The sequence below is a fragment of the Heteronotia binoei genome, chromosome 4 (assembly GCF_032191835.1).
Source record: "Heteronotia binoei isolate CCM8104 ecotype False Entrance Well chromosome 4, APGP_CSIRO_Hbin_v1, whole genome shotgun sequence".
Taxonomy (NCBI): Eukaryota; Metazoa; Chordata; class Lepidosauria; order Squamata; family Gekkonidae; genus Heteronotia; species Heteronotia binoei.
Genome location: NC_083226.1, coordinates 184,095,906 through 184,114,966, shown reverse-complemented (window position 1 = coordinate 184,114,966; position 19,061 = coordinate 184,095,906). Strand labels below are relative to the sequence as shown.

Below are 19,061 nucleotides of genomic sequence, written 5' to 3'. Positions count from 1 at the left end.
GGAAGAGAATTAAAATCCTTCTTCACACAACACAGAGTTAATTTGTGGCGCTCCATGTCCACTCACTGTGATGCCCCTAAAAGGAGATCACGCAAATTCATGGTGATTCGTCCTATTCATTTAAATATTCATATCTCACCTTCCTTCCAGAAGAGAAACTCAAGGTGGATTTATTTATTTATTTTGTTCAATTTATTTTGTTCCCATAGGTCAGGAGCAGGGTGGGCTACATCATAAAAACAACCAACAATTAAAATCCGTTAATATATATATATAAAATATCCAAAATTTCAGAAAACAATAGAGACTAGAATGGCAGATTCTGCCTCACAAACATGGCCTCTTGTCCAGGTCCAGCTGGGATGGACTGAAAGGGGGAAGGCCAATAAGGAGTGATGGGTGATATTCACTGTCTCAGCTGAAAGCCTGGGGAAAGAGCTCTGTTTTACAGGCCCTCCGGAATTGAATTAAATCCTGCAGGGCCCGGATCTCCCAGGTGGAGCTCATTCCACCAGGCAGGGGCCAAGGCTGAAAAGGCCCTGGCCGTTGTTTTTATGTTTTAACAATTTATTAATAACATATGGTTACAATATTTAATTATATCCTTTCAATCTCTAACCCAGATGATATTTTCTATCCCCCCTCCCTCCATTATTAGACTTCCCCCGAAGTTATATATTGAATTCAATTATAAAGGTACCCCCAACCAATCAAAGTTCAATGTCTTTTTCTTCTCATACTAAAAAATTGTCCAGTGTCTTTTTACGTTCCACTCTTGTTCTATATATCTTCTGAATTTCTTCCACTCATTTTTAAACACGTCTAAATCATAGTCTCTTAAAATTCTTGTTAATTTATGCATCTCACTCCACGATAAAACTTTCACAATCCAATCCCATTTTCCTGGTATTTTTTCTTGCTTCCACAACTGCGCATACAATGTCCTAGCAGCTGAGAGCAAATACCAAATTAAAGTCCTGTCTTCTTTTGGGAATTTTTCTAATTGTAATCCTAGCAGAAAAGTCTCTGCAACTTTCTTGAAGTCATAACCCAAAATTTTAGAAATTTCTTGTTGTATCATCCGCCAAAACTTTTTCGCTTTTTCATAAGTCCACCACATATGGAAAAAAGAACCCTCATGATTTTTACATTTCCAACATCTATCCGACATCTTTTTACTCATCTTTGCCAATTTTTTCCGAGTCATATACCACCCATACATCATCTTAAAACAGTTTTCCTTAATATTCTGACATGTTGATATCTTCATCGAGTTCTTCCAAAGGTATTCCCAAGTATCCATTTGAATTTCTCTGTTCACATTGATTGCCCATTTGACCATTTGAGATTTTACTACTTCCTCTTCTGTAGACCATTTCAATAATAATTTGTATATTTTCGATATTAATTTTTCATTATCTCCAAGCAGAACCCTTTCCAGTTCTGTTTGCTCACGTCTAATTCCATCAGACTTAATATCGTTTTCCATCAAACTTTTTATTTGTTGCATTTGAAACCAGTCATATTTGTTACTTAACTCTTCTGCAGATTTTAATTCAACTTTCTTACCTTGAATATTTAGCAATTGATTGTATGACATCGCTCTTTCTTCATCAGATTCAGCTGTTATTTTTATTACTTCTGCTGGCACTATCCAAAGTGGCTTCCTCGCATCACCATATTTCTTATATTTAATCCAAGTATTTAATAGACTGTTTCTGATATAGTGGTGAGAAAAAAGACCATCCATCTTAATTTTCCGATAATACAAATACGCGTGCCAGCCAAATTTATTCCCATGAGCTTCTAACCATAAAGGTTTTTTTATCTAACAGCATTATCCAATCTTTAATCCATGTCAGGCAAATTGCATCATGATACAATCCTAAGTCTGAAAGCTGAAAACCACCTCTTTCTTTGGCATCTGTTAAAATCTTCATCTTAATCCTTGGTTTCTTCCCGGCCCATACAAAATCCAAGATCTTCCTTTGCCATTTATTAAATTGTTTGCTATCTTTCACGATCGGGATAGTTTGGAACAAGTACAGTATTCTTGGCAAAATATTCATGTTAATTGCAGCAATCCTACCCAGCAAAGACAAGTTAAGTCTATTCCATTTCATCAAATCTTTGTCCATCTTACACCATAGCTTTTCATAATTATTTTTAAACAAGTCGATGTTCTTCATAGTTATTTCTAAGCCAAGATATTTAACTTTAGAAGTAACTTCACATCCCGTCAAAGTCTGCAATTCTTTCTGTCTTTTTAGTTGCATATTTTTACATAAAAATTTCGACTTCTCTTTATTTATGTATGGTCCTGCTATCTCCCCATATTCTTTTATCTTGGCTAATAACAACGGTGTCACTTGGATCGGATTCTCTATTATGAACACAATATCATCTGCAAATGCTTTATATTTATAAGAGAATCCTCTAATTTTTAATCCTTCTATTTCTTTATCATTTTGTACCTGTAATAAAATTTCAAGAATCATTATAAACAACAGTGGTGATAACGGACATCCTTGTCTTGTACCTTTGCTTACCTTTAGTTCTTTTGTAAGATCTGCATTTACACACAATTTTGCTTGTTGTGCCGTGTATATTGCTTTTGTCATTCTTACAAAATGTTCTCCTAAGCGGCCCTGGCCGTTGTTGAGGCCAGACGGACGTCTCTGGGACGTATCACCAAGAGGTGTTGGGCCACTTTTCATAAAGACCTATGGGGCTCATACAAGGAGAGGGGGTCCCGAAGGTATGCTGGCCCCTTTAAAGAGAAAAGGCAGACAAACCTCAGGAGAGCCATTCCACTCAGTAAATCAAGGGAGCCCCCATTTCTGGGGCAGCAGAGCTCTGAAAACCAGATTCCGGGGTCCAGTAATAATGGGGGAATGTGGCTTCTAAGCCCGAACTTAAAAAGGGCATCTGGCAGCCTGCTGTGGGAAACAGGAAGTTAAACTAGGGAAGGGGATGGTCTGCTCTCCCTAGCAGTTTTTTTTTTTTTTTTGGGGGGGGGGGGCTTGGGGCAGGTGTGATGTCATGTTTATGTTGCATCTGGTTGAAAGCCTGGTTGTAATATGAGCGTGCAAAAAGACACTCTGAAAACTCATTCCTGTTACTCTCAAGTTTCCAGATGCACTCAAGTCACATCTGGGCTGAATTTATTTGTTTTGATTTATATCCCGCCCTCCCCGCCAAAGCAGGCTCAGGGCGGCTGTCAGCAACAAATGAAAACAATCCATTTAGAAGAAGAAGAAGAAGACTGCAGATTTATACCCCGCCCTTCTCTCTGAATCAGAGACTCAGAGCGGCTTACAATCTCCTATATCTTCTCCCCCCACAACAGACACCCTGTGAGGTAGGTGGGGCTGAGAGGGCTCTCATAGCAGCTGCCCTTTCAAGGACAACCTCTACCAGAGCTATGGCTGACCCAAGGCCATGCTAGCAGGTGCAAGTGGAGGAGTGGGGAATCAAACCCAGTTCTCCCAGATAAGAGTCTGCACACTTAACCACTACACCAAACTGGCTCTCACGATATTAAGTCTGATGGAATTTAAAAACAGCATGACATTAATAGGACCATTTAAAAATCAATCATTAAAACAATCTGGTGCTGATATAAGTTGTAGTTGTTTTGCTTCCGATGGCTTCAATATTCTTACATTTGCTCCTGCAATACGATAACTCTAGATCAGTTAAAGGCTAGCCAGAAGAGTGTGGTTTTACAGGGCTTGCAGAACTGGGCGAGGTCCCGCAAGGCCCTCGCGTCCTCCAGTAGCTGGTTCCACCAGTAGGGGGCTGCTACCGAGAAGGCCCTCACTCTGGTTGATTGTGAGTGTGATGGTAACATGTCATGCAACGGCAATTCAACATCCCTCACCACTTTCACTCCTCCCAGGCCAGCACCACATCTCACAAAGTTTGAAATATATTGGCAGCATTTTGAATCCCCAAAGCTCATAAATCATAGAATAATAGAGTTAGAAGGGACTTCCAGGTTCATCTAGTCGGACCCCCTGCACAATGCTGGAAACTCACAAACACCTCCCCCTCAATTCACAGGATCTTCATTGCTGTCAGATGGCCATCTAGCCCCTGTTTTTAGTTTAGTTTAGTTTAGTTTATTTGTAATTTATATCCCGCCCTTCCCACCAGGTGGCTCAGGGCGGTTTACAGAATATAAAATCTAACATAGAAGTATAAAAATTTAAACATTTCACACAATTTACATAGTAAGAATTTACACATTTCACACAATTTACATAGTTAAAACATTAAAAACATACAGCATTCATTATATAACTACACTCAGTTTACGTTTCAAGTGCTGGATTAGTTGTAAGCCAGCCGGAAGAGGGCTGTCTTACAGGCCCTGCGGAATTGAGCGAGATCCCGCAGGGCCCTTACCTCTTCCGGCAGCTGGTTCCACCAGGTAGGGGCCATTACGGAGAAGGCCCTATCCCTAGTAGATTTCAAACGGGCTTCCTTTGGCCGGGGGACAACAAGGAGAATTTGAGTTTAACAACCTCCAAGGAAGGAGAGCCCACCACCTCCCGAGGAGGAAGCCTATTCCACTGAGGAACTGCTCTAATGGTCAGGAATCATAGAGTTGGAAGGGACCTCTAGGGTCATCTAGTCCAACCCCCTGCCCAATGCAGGCAACTCACAAATACCTCCCCCTAAATTCACAGGATCTTCATTGCTGTCAGATGGCCATCTAGCCTCTGTTGAAAAGCCTCCAAGGAAGGAGAGCCCACCACCTCCCCAGGAGGAAGCCTGTTCCACTGAGGAATCGCTCTAACTCGCTCTAGGTCCCTGGTGCTTCTCCCATATTGTAATAGAAAGTGTTAAAGAATTTGCTCAGGGAAGGTTTCAGACTCCTGGGGAGGGGGGGAGGTGTGTGCAGGAGGGAAGAAACAAGCAAACACTCTTCCTTCTTCCTTTATCTCAGTAACAAGCAGTGAAGAGATGCTGTTGAGTGTTCCTCTTTTCAGAGATGTGAAAACGACTGCTGCAGCTCCAGTCCAGGTAGGGGAGATGAGCAGGGAGGGGGGACAGCCTGGGTCCCTCTTCCTTTCTGTGGGGGGGGGGACGCTTTTGCTCCTGCAGCCACTACAAGGTGTGTGAGTGAGAGTTCCTCTGAACCCCGTTCCTTCTGTCCGTCCCTGTACCTTCCCAGACGACTCCCTTCCAAGGTGCCACCTCTGCCTGGCATGATCTCTGAGGAGGGAATCTGCTTTTTCTTCCAGGGTCCCTTTTCCTTTGAGGAGGTGTCCGTCTCTTTCACGGAGGCTGAGTGGGCCCTGCTGGATCCAGGACAAAGAGCTCTGTACAGGGAAGTCATGCTGGAGAACTATGGGAGCGTGGCCTTTCTGGGTAAGGATCTTTCATAGGGGCCAAAGGTGCCAGCTGTCACGGCCCGAGTCTCTGACACGAAGCTGCGGCTGCTATCGTCCTGGCAACGAGCCAGGACCTCTCGCAGACAGCTCAGGCGAAGCACAGGGAGTGGTCGTAAAACAGTCCAGTTGATTGATAACGTAAACAGGCAGGCTGGAGGGTGAGACGGAAGCTTGGTCAGGGAAGCCGAGAGTCAGAAACCGGGGAGCCGAGCCGAAAGTCAGAAGCCGGGAAACAGAGCCGAGAGTCAGAAGCCGGGAAGCAAAGCCGAGATCAAACGATACCTAAGCCAGTCCGATAAGCAAAGCCAGAGTCCAGAATACCAGTCTATGAGTCAGGCCGGGTCAGGAATGCACAGGTTCTGTCCGAAGCAAGGGGTGCGAGACGCAGACACATCCAAGGGTGTTCGCTTGTTGCCAGCACAGTTTGGCCTGAGGCCAGGATCCCAGATATACTGCTGGCTAATTGGCTCGTTAGAACTCCGGGCTCAGATCTCTTCTAGCCCGCATGCGCGCCTCTCTACGCCTGTTCCTGAATTCCAGGCGTCTCCTCTCGCGCAGGCGGGCCCCAGGTGTTGGTGAGTCTGGGGGAGATGAGCTAGTACCTGGTGTGGCCAGATTGGTTTCAGGTGGCCCCTGCTGCTGGCTGGCTCCTTCAGGACTTACGTCCTCTGTTGCTGAAGGCATCTGCACAGCAGGGGCGGGGTCAGAAGCAGGCACCTGCTCTGAGTCAGCAGGGGCAGGCATGACACTATCCCCCCCCTCAGGCCCCCCCTCATCCAAGCCGCCTGGCTTATCTGGGTAGGCCTCATGAAACTGCCGGAGCAGGTCAGGGGTATGCAGGTGGGCAGCCGGTTCCCAGGAGCGATCCTCGGGAGGGTAGCCTTCCCAGTCCACCAGGTACTGGAGTTGACCTCGGTGCAGCCGGGAGTCTAGGATCTGGTGGACTTCAAACTCTTCCTCATCGTCCACCAGCACCGGTGGTGGAGGCGGTGGTGGAACGTCCCTGTTTGGGTCCGGCGCTGCCGCTGGTTGGAGGAGGGAGCGGTGGAATACGGGGTGTATCCGGAGGTGGGCCGGAAGGCGTAGGCGGAATGCCACGGGGTTGACTTGCGCCTCTACGGGGAAGGGCCCGATGAACCGATCGGTTAGCTTGGAGGACCGGCCAGGAGTCCGGAGGTACCGGGTCGAGAGCCAGACAGAATCTCCGACCTTGAGGGGGGCTCCGTCCTGGCGATGTCGGTCCGCGGCCAGTTTGTAAGCGTCCTTGGCGCGCTGGAGCTGGGTGCGCAGGAGGGCGTGGAGCGCGTGGAGTTCCTCAAGTCGGTCGGTGGCTGCGGGAACGTTGGCGGAGGGGCCGAGCGGAGGGAAGAATCGGGGGTGCAGTCCATAGTTGGCGGCAAACGGCGTGGTCCGCGTAGAGCTGTGGACTGCGTTGTTATACGCGAACTCTGCCAGGGGTAGCAGAGTGGCCCAGTTGTCTTGCTGATAGCTGGTATAGCAGCGCAAGTACTGCTCCAAGGTGGCGTTGGTCCGCTCGGTCTGCCCGTCGGTCTGGGGATGGTAGGCGGAAGACAGGTGTAGTTCTGTCCCCAAACCGTGCTGGAAGGCCTGCCAAAAGCGGGATGTGAATTGTGGGCCCCGATCCGAGATGACCTGTGTGGGTAACCCGTGCAGGCGGAAGACGTGGTTTAGGTACAGCTGGGCAGTCTCCGGCCCGGATGGTACTCTGGCACAGGGGACGAAGTGGGCCATTTTGGTGAACAGGTCCACCACAACGAAAATGCAGGTGTGGCCCTGGGATCGTGGCAGGTCTACGATAAAGTCCATGGACACCACGTCCCAGGGACCGGCGGGAGTCGGCAGGGGTTGCAGGAGACCGGAGGGCTTGGCCGGTACGTTCTTGGCTCGGCGGCAGACCTCGCAAGACGCCACGTAGCGACTAACGTCCGCTCGGACGCGAGGCCACCAGAAGTCCCGGGTCAACAGATGGGCGGTCTTGTGCTGCCCGAAGTGCCCAGCCGGGGGGGCATCGTGGGCCAGCCGGAGGATGCGGGATCGGAGAGGCCCGGGAGGGACGTACAACTGCTCCCGATGGTAGAGCAGCCCATCCCGGGTGGATAGTTCTCCGGCAGGGTCTTGCTGCGGTTCCTGCAGGTGTTTCTGCGCCCACGGGTCGGTGTCTTGGCTGGCCTGTATCTCGGCCACCAGGGCGGGTGCGGTCAGAGTGGCGGCAAAGACCGAGGGTGGCAGAATACTAGCCCTGGGGGCTTCGGTGGCACTAGAGGTGTTATAGTCCGGCCGGCGGGACAGAGCGTCGGCTCTCTGGTTCTGGGAGTGCGGGACGTAGGTGATGGTAAAGTCAAATCGTGAGAAGAACAGGGACCACCGGATCTGCCGCTGGTTCAGCCGGCGGGTGGTCTGCAAATGTTCCAGGTTACGATGGTCGGTGAAGACTTGGACCGGATGCCTGGCCCCCTCAAGGTGGTGGCGCCAGACCTCAAAGGCCACCTTGATAGCCAGGAGCTCTCTCTCCCAAATGGTGTAATTGCGTTCGGCAGCCGAGAGCTGCCGGGAGTAGTAGGCGCAGGGCTGCCATGGCTGGCTAGGCTCGTCCCGCTGGGAGAGCACGGCTCCGAGGGCCACATTGGAGGCGTCTGCTTCCACCATGAAGGGCAAGCTCGGGTCAGGGTACCGCAGAAGGGGACTGGAGGAAAAACTCTGCTTGAGCTGGCGGAAGGCCCGGTCGGCTTCGGGGGTCCATTGAAAGGGCTCCTTCGGTCGGAGGAGTCTGGTCAAGGGCTTGGTGAGGTCGGCGTAGCCCGCGATGAATTGCCTGTAATAATTGGCGAAGCCCAGGAGGCGCTGGATGTCCTTCCGACTTCGAGGGGCCTGCCATTGAAGGATGGCGTCGACCTTCCGCGGATCCATCTGGGTTCCCTGGGGGGAAATGATGTGCCCCAGGAACTCAACGGACTGGAGGTGGAAAGCACATTTCTCCAGCTTGGCATACAGGCGATTGGCTCGGAGTCGCTGTAGCACCTGGCGGACGTGGTGGATGTGCTCCTGTTCGGATGCAGAGTAGACCAAAATGTCATCTAAATAAATGATCAGGAACCGGTCTAGCAGGTCACGGAAAACGTCATTCATAAAATGTTGGAAGACGGCGGGGGCATTGGTGAGCCCAAAGGGCATGACCAGATGTTCGTATTGGCCATACCTGGTGCCAAAAGCGGTCTTCCACTCATCCCCGGCTTTGATACGAACCAAGTTGTAGGCCCCGCGAAGGTCGAGCTTGGTGTAGATCGTGGCCCCTTTGACGCGGTCGAGGAGCTCAGGGATCAGTGGGAGCGGGTAGCGGTTCCGAATGGTAATCTTATTGAGGGCCCGGTAGTCGTTGCAGAGTCGCAGGTCCCCGGTCTTCTTCTTAACGAACAGGACAGGTGAAGACAGGGGCGAGGTGGAGGGTCTAATGAACCCTCGGGCCAAGTTCTTGTCCAAGTACTCCCGGAGGGCAGCCAGTTCCGGGTCTGCCATGGGGTACAGGCGGCCTGCGGGTAGCGGAGCGCCGGGCACCAGGTCGATGGCGCAATCGTAGGGCCGATGTGGGGGAAGCTGGTCTGCTTCCTTCTCATTGAAGACGTCCGCGAACTCCTGGTAGGGAGTTGGGAGTGTGGTGGCGGCCCCCAGGAGGCTGGTGGTGCGTGGGGAACCGGGTTGGTTGACAGGCGGCACCTGAGTCGAGTCGGGTGGTAGCGGGGAACAGGGTGCGAGGGTACTCGAAAAACTCAGTTCACGTTGCACCCAGTCCACATGGGGGTTGTGGGCTTGCAGCCAGGACAGGCCCAAGATAACAGGGAAGCGTGGCATGCGGGCCAAATCGAAGGTCTGCTTCCCTTGGCGCTGTTGGACCCACAAAACGAGTGGTAGAGTTTCGTGGCGGACCGGCCCCGAACGCAGCAGACGACCATCCACTGCCTCGACCAGTGTAGGAGTTCCCTTTTCCCGAACGGGGACGCCATGCTCCTTGGCAAAGTGGCTGTCCATGTAGCAGCAGGCAGCCCCTGAGTCCAACATGGCATGGACGAAGATCCACCGGTCGTCGGGAAGCTGCAGGCGGATCGGGACCAGGAACGGGGTGGGTGGTGGATGGACGGAGCTAGAGGACCTCAAGGAGTGCCCCAGGCCAGGAGATCCGGCTAGACCTGGGGCTGGCCTTTTACCGAGGCAGCGGAGCTCGGGGTGCGCTTTGATTTGGCCGGGCAGGAGCTTGCAAAATGCCCGTCCCCTCCACAATACAGGCACAGGTTGTGGGTGCGCCGTCGGTTCTTCTCCTCGGGGGTCAGGCGAGGGCGGGCGCCGCCCAGCTGCATGGGTTCTACAGCCGGCGGTAAAGCTGGGGTACCTGGAACGGGAGCAGCCGGGGGGGGCCTTGTTGGAGTAGCGCCCCTCTTCTGCCTCTGGCGCCGACCTTGCAGTCGCCCATCAATGCGTAGACACAGCAGGATCAGGTCCTGGAGGGCGGCTGGGCGGTCGGTGCGTGCCAGTTCGTCCAGGACGGCATCCGAGAGGCCTTCAGTGTACTGGTCCACCAAGGCAGCTTCATTCCAGGCCAGGTCTTGAGCCAGCAGCTGGAACTCTGTGGTATACTGAGACACAGAGTTCTGGCCTTGGTGCAGAGCCCGTATCTTGCGATTAGCTGTCTCAGCACGCACAGGGTTGGCATAGGCGGCCTGGAAGTGTGCCTTGAACCGTGTGTAGTCTGCTAGCAGCGGCGAGGGCTCTAGCAGCAGAGGAGTGGCCCACTTGGCCGCTGGCCCTTTAAGCAGGCTCAGGATAAAACAGACTTTTGTTTTGTCTGTAGGGAAGTCGCCCTGCCTTATCTCCATGTATAGTTCACACTGGGCGAGGAAGGCAGGGAACTCTTCCAGGTTTCCTGCGAATTTCTCAGGAATGCTCACCGGGCAGCGAGAGCGGGGAGCGGCGGCGGCAGCCAAGGCCACGGCATTGGACGCAGTCTGCTGCTGCAGAGTAATCACCGCTTGGGTTAATTGCTGCACCTGGTCTAGGAGCCCCGGCAAGGGGTCCATGCCTTCTGCCGCTTGGTCCGTCATGAGCGTGCCTGGTGAGTTTTGGGTGCTGGCAAGCTGTCACGGCCCGAGTCTCTGACACGAAGCTGCGGCTGCTATCGTCCTGGCAACGAGCCAGGACCTCTCGCAGACAGCTCAGGCGAAGCACAGGGAGTGGTCGTAAAACAGTCCAGTTGATTGATAACGTAAACAGGCAGGCTGGAGGGTGAGACGGAAGCTTGGTCAGGGAAGCCGAGAGTCAGAAACCGGGGAGCCGAGCCGAAAGTCAGAAGCCGGGAAACAGAGCCGAGAGTCAGAAGCCGGGAAGCAAAGCCGAGATCAAACGATACCTAAGCCAGTCCGATAAGCAAAGCCAGAGTCCAGAATACCAGTCTATGAGTCAGGCCGGGTCAGGAATGCACAGGTTCTGTCCGAAGCAAGGGGTGCGAGACGCAGACACATCCAAGGGTGTTCGCTTGTTGCCAGCACAGTTTGGCCTGAGGCCAGGATCCCAGATATACTGCTGGCTAATTGGCTCGTTAGAACTCCGGGCTCAGATCTCTTCTAGCCCGCATGCGCGCCTCTCTACGCCTGTTCCTGAATTCCAGGCGTCTCCTCTCGCGCAGGCGGGCCCCAGGTGTTGGTGAGTCTGGGGGAGATGAGCTAGTACCTGGTGTGGCCAGATTGGTTTCAGGTGGCCCCTGCTGCTGGCTGGCTCCTTCAGGACTTACGTCCTCTGTTGCTGAAGGCATCTGCACAGCAGGGGCGGGGTCAGAAGCAGGCACCTGCTCTGAGTCAGCAGGGGCAGGCATGACACCAATTGCTGCCATTGTGATGAGGCTTGAATCAAAAGATTCAATAGCAATACAGCATTTTGAGGCCTGTCCCGCTACTGTGGCTCACTGGCAGAGCCTCTGCTTGGCACGCAGGAGGTCCCAGGTTCAACCCCCAGCAGCATCTCCAGTTAAAAGGATCAGGTTGGAGGTGATGTGAAAAACCTCTGCCTGAGACTGTGGAGAGCTGCTGCCAGATTGAGCGGACAAGACTGACTTCAATGGACCAAGGGTCTAATTCAATAGGAGGCAGCTTCATCTGTTTGAGTGTGTGTGTACTCGCCCAGGAGCAACAGAGGCCAGTGTTGTGGCCATCCCTCAACCGGAGAAGGTGCCCTGGCTTCAGCCAAAGGGGATGAAAACCCTCAGAAATCCTTATTTCTCCTTGGCTGAACTATACAACACACCTGCCTGTGATCTGGAAACGGTCATGTGCAGAACCGAAGCCTGGGTCTCCCTGAGTCCTCACTCTTTCTACCCAAGCAGCATCCAGTTCAGTGGGCACAGGAGGAGACCGCGCACAAGTAATGCAGACCCTCTTTTAAGATATATAAAAGTTCATTAAAGATTTTTAAACATCGCCAAACAGCACAGTTTCTGCAGCTCGGCAACAAAAAAAGAAGAAAAGTTAGTTGCGCTGGCTTGCAGACTTCGAGTATCAGGTGCCAGAATGGAGCAAGATTAGTCCAAGGTCAGGGCTCCAGAACCCAAGCAAGGCAGAGTTGGTGGCTTAGCATCTTTCGTACACATTGTATCCATGCCTGACAGCCTCTCTTGGCTGGCTTTATAGCCCACGGCTAAGGATCATGCTTGCAGCGAAGTGCCTGGGAGCAATCCTGCAACTACCTATTTTTGTTATCAGCAAGCAGCTGGCATCAGGCCAGGAGACCGTGCACTTTGCCGTCTTGTCTGTAGCTCTGTTCTCAGCCTCCGTCTGCAGCGCTCTAATTTTGTGGGTGATACAAGAGGGCTGGGGACAGCCAACCGAGGTTTCCTGCTGAGGGTTTTGGTGGCTCTGCCCTAGCTGTTGGCTGTGAATCCTGACAAGCCTGCCGTTCATATTCCTTCTGGTCAGCCGGCTGGCTACAGGGGGCTCCTGTTGTACTGAGGAGTCCTCAGTATTGCTGAGGCCTGGTTGACCCTCAACACCGACTGAACTATCTAATACATGAAATACTTCGTATTAGATGACAACTCTTGTTGTAATATGAATATACCAGCTGTAGCCTAAGTTACTCTTCCTAAGTTACTCTTCCTGCTTCATGATGAAGCAGGATAATATCAAGGTGTACTAGCATGGCTTCCCTCTGGGCGATACCCGTAGTATACGTTGTACCTTTACCTCAGGTGGTCCTAACGTCCCAATCAAGGGCCCTTCTTGATGGAATCTTCCAGACATTGTCAGCACCATCCTAATGCTACCTCCCTCCTGGTTACACTACTGGTTACAGGTTCTCATGATTAACCAATTGTCACATTCTGTAGTCTGGCCCTGAATAAGATAATGCTGCAGAGAGAAACAAATCGCAAACATCTGAAAGTTGGACCAAGTGACTTATTAATCACATTAACCCTTGGGAGGGGGTGCTTTGCCTCAGAGATCCGTATCCCTTATAGCCAGTTTGGTGTAGGGGTTCAGTGAGTGGACTTTTATCTGGGAGAACCAGGTTTGATTCCCCATTCTTCCAGGTTAAACTGTAGGAGTGACCTTGGGTCAGTCCTAACTCTGTTAGAGTTGTTCTCTCAAGAGCAGTTTCTGTCAGATCTCTCTCAGCCCCACCACCTCACAGGGCACCTGTTGTGGGGAGGGGAAGGAAAAGGAGATTGTAAGCTGCTCTGAGACTCCTTTGGGTAGTGATTGGCAGGCTTTAAATGCAATCTCCTCCTCCTCCTCCTCCTCTTCACTTTGATCTTGACCACGACTTCATCCTTCCAGAAGAATTTTTACTCTTGACTTTCTTTCCTTTCCCATATAAGAATGATCAGTCTCTTTCTCCCTCCCCCCCTCTCTCTCTCTCTCTCTCTCTCTCTTTCTGCAAAAGAAATGAGAAGTATAAGAAAGACAGTGGTGGAAACAGACCATGGCTTTGCATCCAAAGAAAGGCTGGAGAGTTCAACAAGAGGATCCGAAGAGCATGTTTCCTTCCTAAATGAGATGGCTGAGAGTGAGTATCCTTTATGGTGATGTCAAGAAGAGGCAAGGAATAGCCACAGGGGATTTCTGGTTTCCTTCTGAGCAACAAGCATAAAGCCCTCTGAGTAAGGAGGAAGAGAGGGAGGGTGGCCTTCTGGGGCCTGAAATCTGGAGGTGCAGAAACTCATTCTGGGCAGGAGCTCTGCTGTGGCTCTCGAGGGGCTGAGGTATCCTTTAATACTAGATATTCTGGGGAAAGTTGGCTAAGATCAGGCAAGCTGGATGAGGCCAAGGGGCCGTCAATCCTTTACTCATGCAGTCACATAGATGCCTTTGTACCTTACAAACCTCCCAGTTACTAAAAGGGCCTCTCTATTTATTCCAGCAGAGGATGATCAGAGAAATGAGGAGGACGAGGAACTTCATCAACAAATGCCAGTCAGAGTTAAAAATGAAGACTTGAAAGGAAACGTCAGTTTTCGAGGCCTACCTAAGAGAAAGTACGGCAGCCATATGGCTGTGAATCAAGATGGAAGAAAACGTAACGTAACTAAGCACAGGATGATGAAGGCAAGTCAATCCGTTCAGTGTGGAAAGTACTTCAGAAGTAGATCGCAGCTCCTTGTCGACCAAGGAACCCACACAGAGGAGAAACCATTCAAATGCACAGAGTCTGGAAAGAGATTCAGGAGGTTTGTAAATCTTCAGGAACATCAGAGAACTCATACAGGGGAGAAACCATTTTCCTGCAAAGAGTGTGGAAAGAGATTCAGTCAGAGTGGCCATCTTGAAGAGCATCGAAGAACGCACACAGGAGAGAAACCTTTTGAATGCTCAGAGTGTGGAAAGAGATTCAGTCAGAGAAGCAATCTTCAAGTCCATCAAAGAACTCACACAGGGGAGAAACCTTTTGAATGCTCAGAGTGTGGAAAGAGGTTCAGTCAGAGAGGCAAACTTCAACTCCATCAAAGAACCCACACAGGGGAGAAACCTTTTGAATGCTCAGAGTGTGGGAAGAGATTCAGTCAGAGAAGCAGTCTTCAAGTCCATCAAAGAACCCACACAGGGGAGAAACCTTTTGAATGCTCAGATTGTGGGAAGAGATTCAGTCACAGTACCAGTCTTCACCTGCATCAGAGAACCCACACAGGGGAGAAACCTTTTGAATGCACAGAGTGTGGAAAGAGATTCAGTCAGAGTATCAATTTTCACCTGCACAAAAGAACCCACACAGGGAAGAAACCTTTTGAATGCTCAGAGTGCGGAAAGAGATTCAGTCGGAGTAGCAGTCTTCAAGAACATCAAAGAACCCACACAGGGGAGAAACCTTTTGAATGCTCAGAGTGTGGGAAGAGATTCAGTCAGAGAAGCAGTCTTCAAGTCCATCAAAGAACCCACACAGGGGAGAAACCTTTTGAATGCTCAGAGTGCGGAAAGAGATTCAGTCGGAGTAGCAGTCTTCAAGTCCATCAAAGAACCCACACAGGGGAGAAACCTTTTGAATGCTCAGATTGTGGGAAGAGATTCAGTCACAGTACCAGTCTTCACCTGCATCAGAGAACCCACACAGGGGAGAAACCTTTTGAATGCACAGAGTGTGGGAAGAGATTCAGTCAGTGTATCAATTTTCACCTGCACCAAAGAACCCACACAGGGGAGAAACCTTTTGAATGCTCAGAGTGTGGAAAGAGATTCAGTCGGAGTAGCAGTCTTCAAGAACATCAAAGAACCCACACAGGGGAGAAACCTTTTGAATGCACAGAGTGTGGAAAAAGATTCAATCAGAGAAGCAATCTTCAAGTCCATCGAAGAACCCACACAGGGGAGAAACCTTTTGCATGCTCAGAGTGTGGGAAGAGATTCTTTCAGGGTGGCTGTCTTCAACTGCATCAGAGAACCCACACAGGGGAGAAACCTTTTGAATGCTCAGAGTGTGGGAAGAGATTCAGTCAGGGTGGCAGTCTTCAACTGCATCAGAGAACCCACAAAGAGGAGAAAACTATTGAATGCTCAGAGTGTGGGAAGAGATTCAGTCAGAGTAGCAGTCTTCAAGAACATCAAAGAACCCACACAGGCGAGAAAACTTTTGAATGCACAGAGTGTGGGAAGAGATTCAGTCGGAGCGGCAATCTTCAAGTCCATCAAAGAACTCACACACGGGAGAAACCTTTTGAATGCTCAAAGTGTGGGAAGACATTCAGCCAGAGTAGCAGTCTTCAAGAACATCAAAGAACCCACACAGGGGAGAAACCTTTTGAATGCACAGAGTGTGGGAAGAGATTCATTCGGAACGGCAGTCTTCAAGTCCATCAAAGAACCCACACAGTGGTGAAACCTTTTGATTGCACAGAGTGTGGAAAGAGATTCAGTCAGAGTAATAATCTTGAAGAGCATCAAAGAACCCACACAGGGGAGAAACCTTTTGAATGCTCAGATTGTGGGAAGAGATTCAGTCACAGTACCAGTCTTTACCTGCATCAGAGAACCCACAAAGGGGAGAAACCTTTTGAATGCACCGAGTGTGGAAAGAGATTCAGTCAGAGTATCAATCTTCAGCTGCACCAAAGAACCCACACAGGGGAGAAAACTTTTGAATGCTCAGAGTGTGGAAAGAGATTCAGTTTGAGTGGCCATCTCCAACAGCATCAAGTAACCCACACAGGAGAGAAACCTTTTGAATGCACAAAGTGTGGAAAAAGATTCAGTCAGAGAAGCAATCTTCAAGTCCATCAAAGAACCCACACAGGGGAGAAACCTTTTGCATGCTCAGAGTGTGGGAAGAGATTCAGTCGGAGTAGTACTCTTCAAGAACATCAAAGAACCCACACAGGGGAGAAACCTTTTGAATGCACAGAGTGTGGAAAGAGATTCAGTCAGAGAGGCAATCTTCAACTCCATCAAAGAACCCACACAGGGGAGAAACTTTTTGAATGCTCAGAGTGTGGGAAGAGATTCAGTCAGGGTGGCAGTCTTCAACGACACCAAACAATCCACACAGGGGAGAAACCTTTTGAATGCACAGAGTGTGGGAAGAGATTCAGTAAGAGTAATAGTCTTAAAGAGCATCAAAGGACCCACACAGGGGAGAAACCTTTTGAATGCACAGAGTGTGGGAAGACATTCAGTCAGAGAAGCAATCTTCAAGTCCATCAAAGAACCCACACAGGGGAGAAACCTTTTGCATGCTCAGAGTGTGGGAAGAGATTCCGTCGGAGTAGCAGTCTTCAAGAACATCAAAGAACCCACACAGGGGAGAAACCTTTTGAATGCACAGAGTGTGGAAAGAGATTCAGTAAGAGAGGCAATCTTCAACTCCATCAAAGAACCCACACAGGGGAGAAACCTTTTGAATGCTCAGAGTGTGGGGAGAGATTCAGTCATAATAGCAGTCTTCAACGACACCAAACAATCCACACAGGGGAGAAACCTTTTGAATCCTCAGAGTGTGGGAAGACATTTAGTCACAGTTGCAATCTTCAAGGCCATCAAAGAACCCACAAAGGGGAGAAACCTTTTGAGTGCACAGGGTGTGGAAAGAGATTCAGTCACAGTAGCAGTCTTCAACGACACCAAACAATCAACATAGGGGAGAAACCTTTTGAATGCTCGGAGTGTTGGAAGAAATTCAGTTGGAGTTGCAGTCTTAAAGAGCATCAAAGAACCCACACAGTGGAGTAACCTTATTAATGTTTAGAGTGGGAAGAGATTCAGTTGGAGTCGCAGTCTTCAAGAGCATCAAAGAACCCACACAGGGGAGAAACCTTTTGAATGCTCAGAGTGTGGGTAGAGATTCAGTCAGAGTAGTCATCTTACAGCGCATCAAAGAACCCACACAGGGGAGAAACATTTTGAATGCACAGAGTGTGGAAAGAGTTTCAGTCACAGTAGCAGTCTTCAAGTTCATGAAAGAACCCATACGGGGAGAAACCCTTTTAATTTTCAGAGTGTGGAAAGAGATTCATTTGGAGTGGCCATCGTTCACCAGACCTAAGAACCCACAGGGAAGAAACATTTTGAGTGCTCAGAGTGACTGATTAATGATAGGAGACTGATTAACAATAGAAGTCCTCAATGACAATACAGAGGAAAAATGCTCAGAATGTGCAGTTTAACTCAGCTTGGAAATAATCTAGACAATCTAAAAACCAGCAGAAAGAGAAACGGTGAAAATGCTTACCCCCCCAAAAAGGCCTTTCTTCATATTTTACACCTAAAAGACAACTATTCATATAAAACATTAGAATCATAGAGTTGGAAGGGACCTCGAGGGTCATCTAGTCCAACCTCCTGCACAATGCAGGAAGTTCGGAAATACCGCCCCCTAAATTCACAGGATCCTCGTTGCTGTCAGATGGCCATCCAGCCTCTCTTTAAAAACCTCCAAGGAAGGAGAGCCCACCGCCTCCTGAGGAAGCCTGTTCCATTTAGGTAGGAAAAATCCAATCCATGGTTATAGGATGGGGGAGACTTGTCTTAGCAGTAGTATGTGTGAAAAGGATCTAGGGGTATTAGTGGAACATACGGTGACTCACGTAAGGCCCTCTTCACACATGCTACTGCTAAGACAAGTCTCCCCCGTCCTATAACCATGGATTGGATTTTTCCTACCTAAATGGAACAGGCTTCCTTGGGAGGCGGTGGGCTCTCCTTCCTTGGAGGTTTTTAAACCGCCCTGAGCCTGCCTCTGGCAGTGAGGGCGGGGTATAAATAAAATTTATTAATATTATTATAAAAAAATTATTATGAAACACAGACTAGATGTCCATCTGATAGCGATGAGGATCCTGTGAATTTAGGGGGAGGTGTTTGTGAGTTTCCTGCATTGTGCAGGAGTTTGGACTAGATGACCCTGGAGGTCCCTTCCAACTTTTCCTACTTAAATGCAGAACTTTACATTTATACCTGTTAAGATTCATTTTTTTTTGTTTTGTTTTAGCCCAGTTTTCCAGCGTGTCAAGATCATCCTGGATCTTCTACTGCAGGGGTGGCCAATGGTAGCTCTCCAGATGTTTTTTGCCTACAACTCCCATCAGCCCCAGCCGTCAGCCATGCTGGCTGGGGCTGATGGGAGTTGTACGGAAAAAACATCTAGAGAGCTACAATTCGCCGCCCCTGTTCTACTGTATTTGCAGCCCCTCCCAATTTAGTATCATCTGCAAATTTAGTAAGTGGTTTCTCTATTCCTTCATCCAAATCACTTATTAGGATTTTGAATAAAACAGGTCCCAGGACAGATCCTTGAGGCACTCCTCTTTTCCCTCCACTTCAAGAGGATGAGGAGCCATTCACAAGCACTCTTTGGGTGTAATCTGTCAGCCAGTTACAGATCCACCTAACGGTAACAGGATCCAAACCACATTTTACCAACTTGCCAACAAGGGTAGTATGTGGAACCTTATCAAAAGGCCGTTGACACTATATTAACTCTTGTACAAAGCATGAATCTACACAGAAATCTTACCCTAAATAGGAAGAAATGTTAAAAATGTTTGGATTGTGGAAGGAGCTTCAATCATGTTTGAAGCCCTCAAATAGATCTCACAGGGAAGAAAGGAGAGATGGGTTCTGCCGATTGAGATTCAAGACCTCATAAATGCTCAGGCTGTGGCAAGAGCTTGAAGCACAG

General features: G+C 49.5%; 1 protein-coding gene across 1 annotated transcript; it reads left to right on the top strand.

Moving 5' to 3' along the window:
- Positions 1 to 5,216: 5,216 nt before the first annotated feature.
- LOC132570189 (zinc finger protein 420-like) lies at positions 5,217 to 17,113 on the top strand. The gene is made up of 3 exons (XM_060236623.1): positions 5,217 to 5,369; positions 12,092 to 12,290; positions 13,821 to 17,113. Exons 1-3 carry the CDS (start codon positions 5,217 to 5,219, stop codon positions 17,111 to 17,113), a joined length of 3,645 nt encoding a protein of 1,214 aa, XP_060092606.1.
- Positions 17,114 to 19,061: the final 1,948 nt, after the last annotated feature.

Coding starts and splice junctions, on each gene's coding strand:
- LOC132570189 (XM_060236623.1), top strand. CDS start 5,217: ATGATCTCTGAGGAGGGAATCTGCTTTTTCTTCCAGGGTCCCTTTTCC. Junction 5,370..12,091: donor TGGAGAACTATGGGAGCGTG/GCCTTTCTGGGT, acceptor CTGGCTTTATAG/CCCACGGCTAAGGATCATGC. Junction 12,291..13,820: donor GCTGGGGACAGCCAACCGAG/GTTTCCTGCTGA, acceptor TATTTATTCCAG/CAGAGGATGATCAGAGAAAT.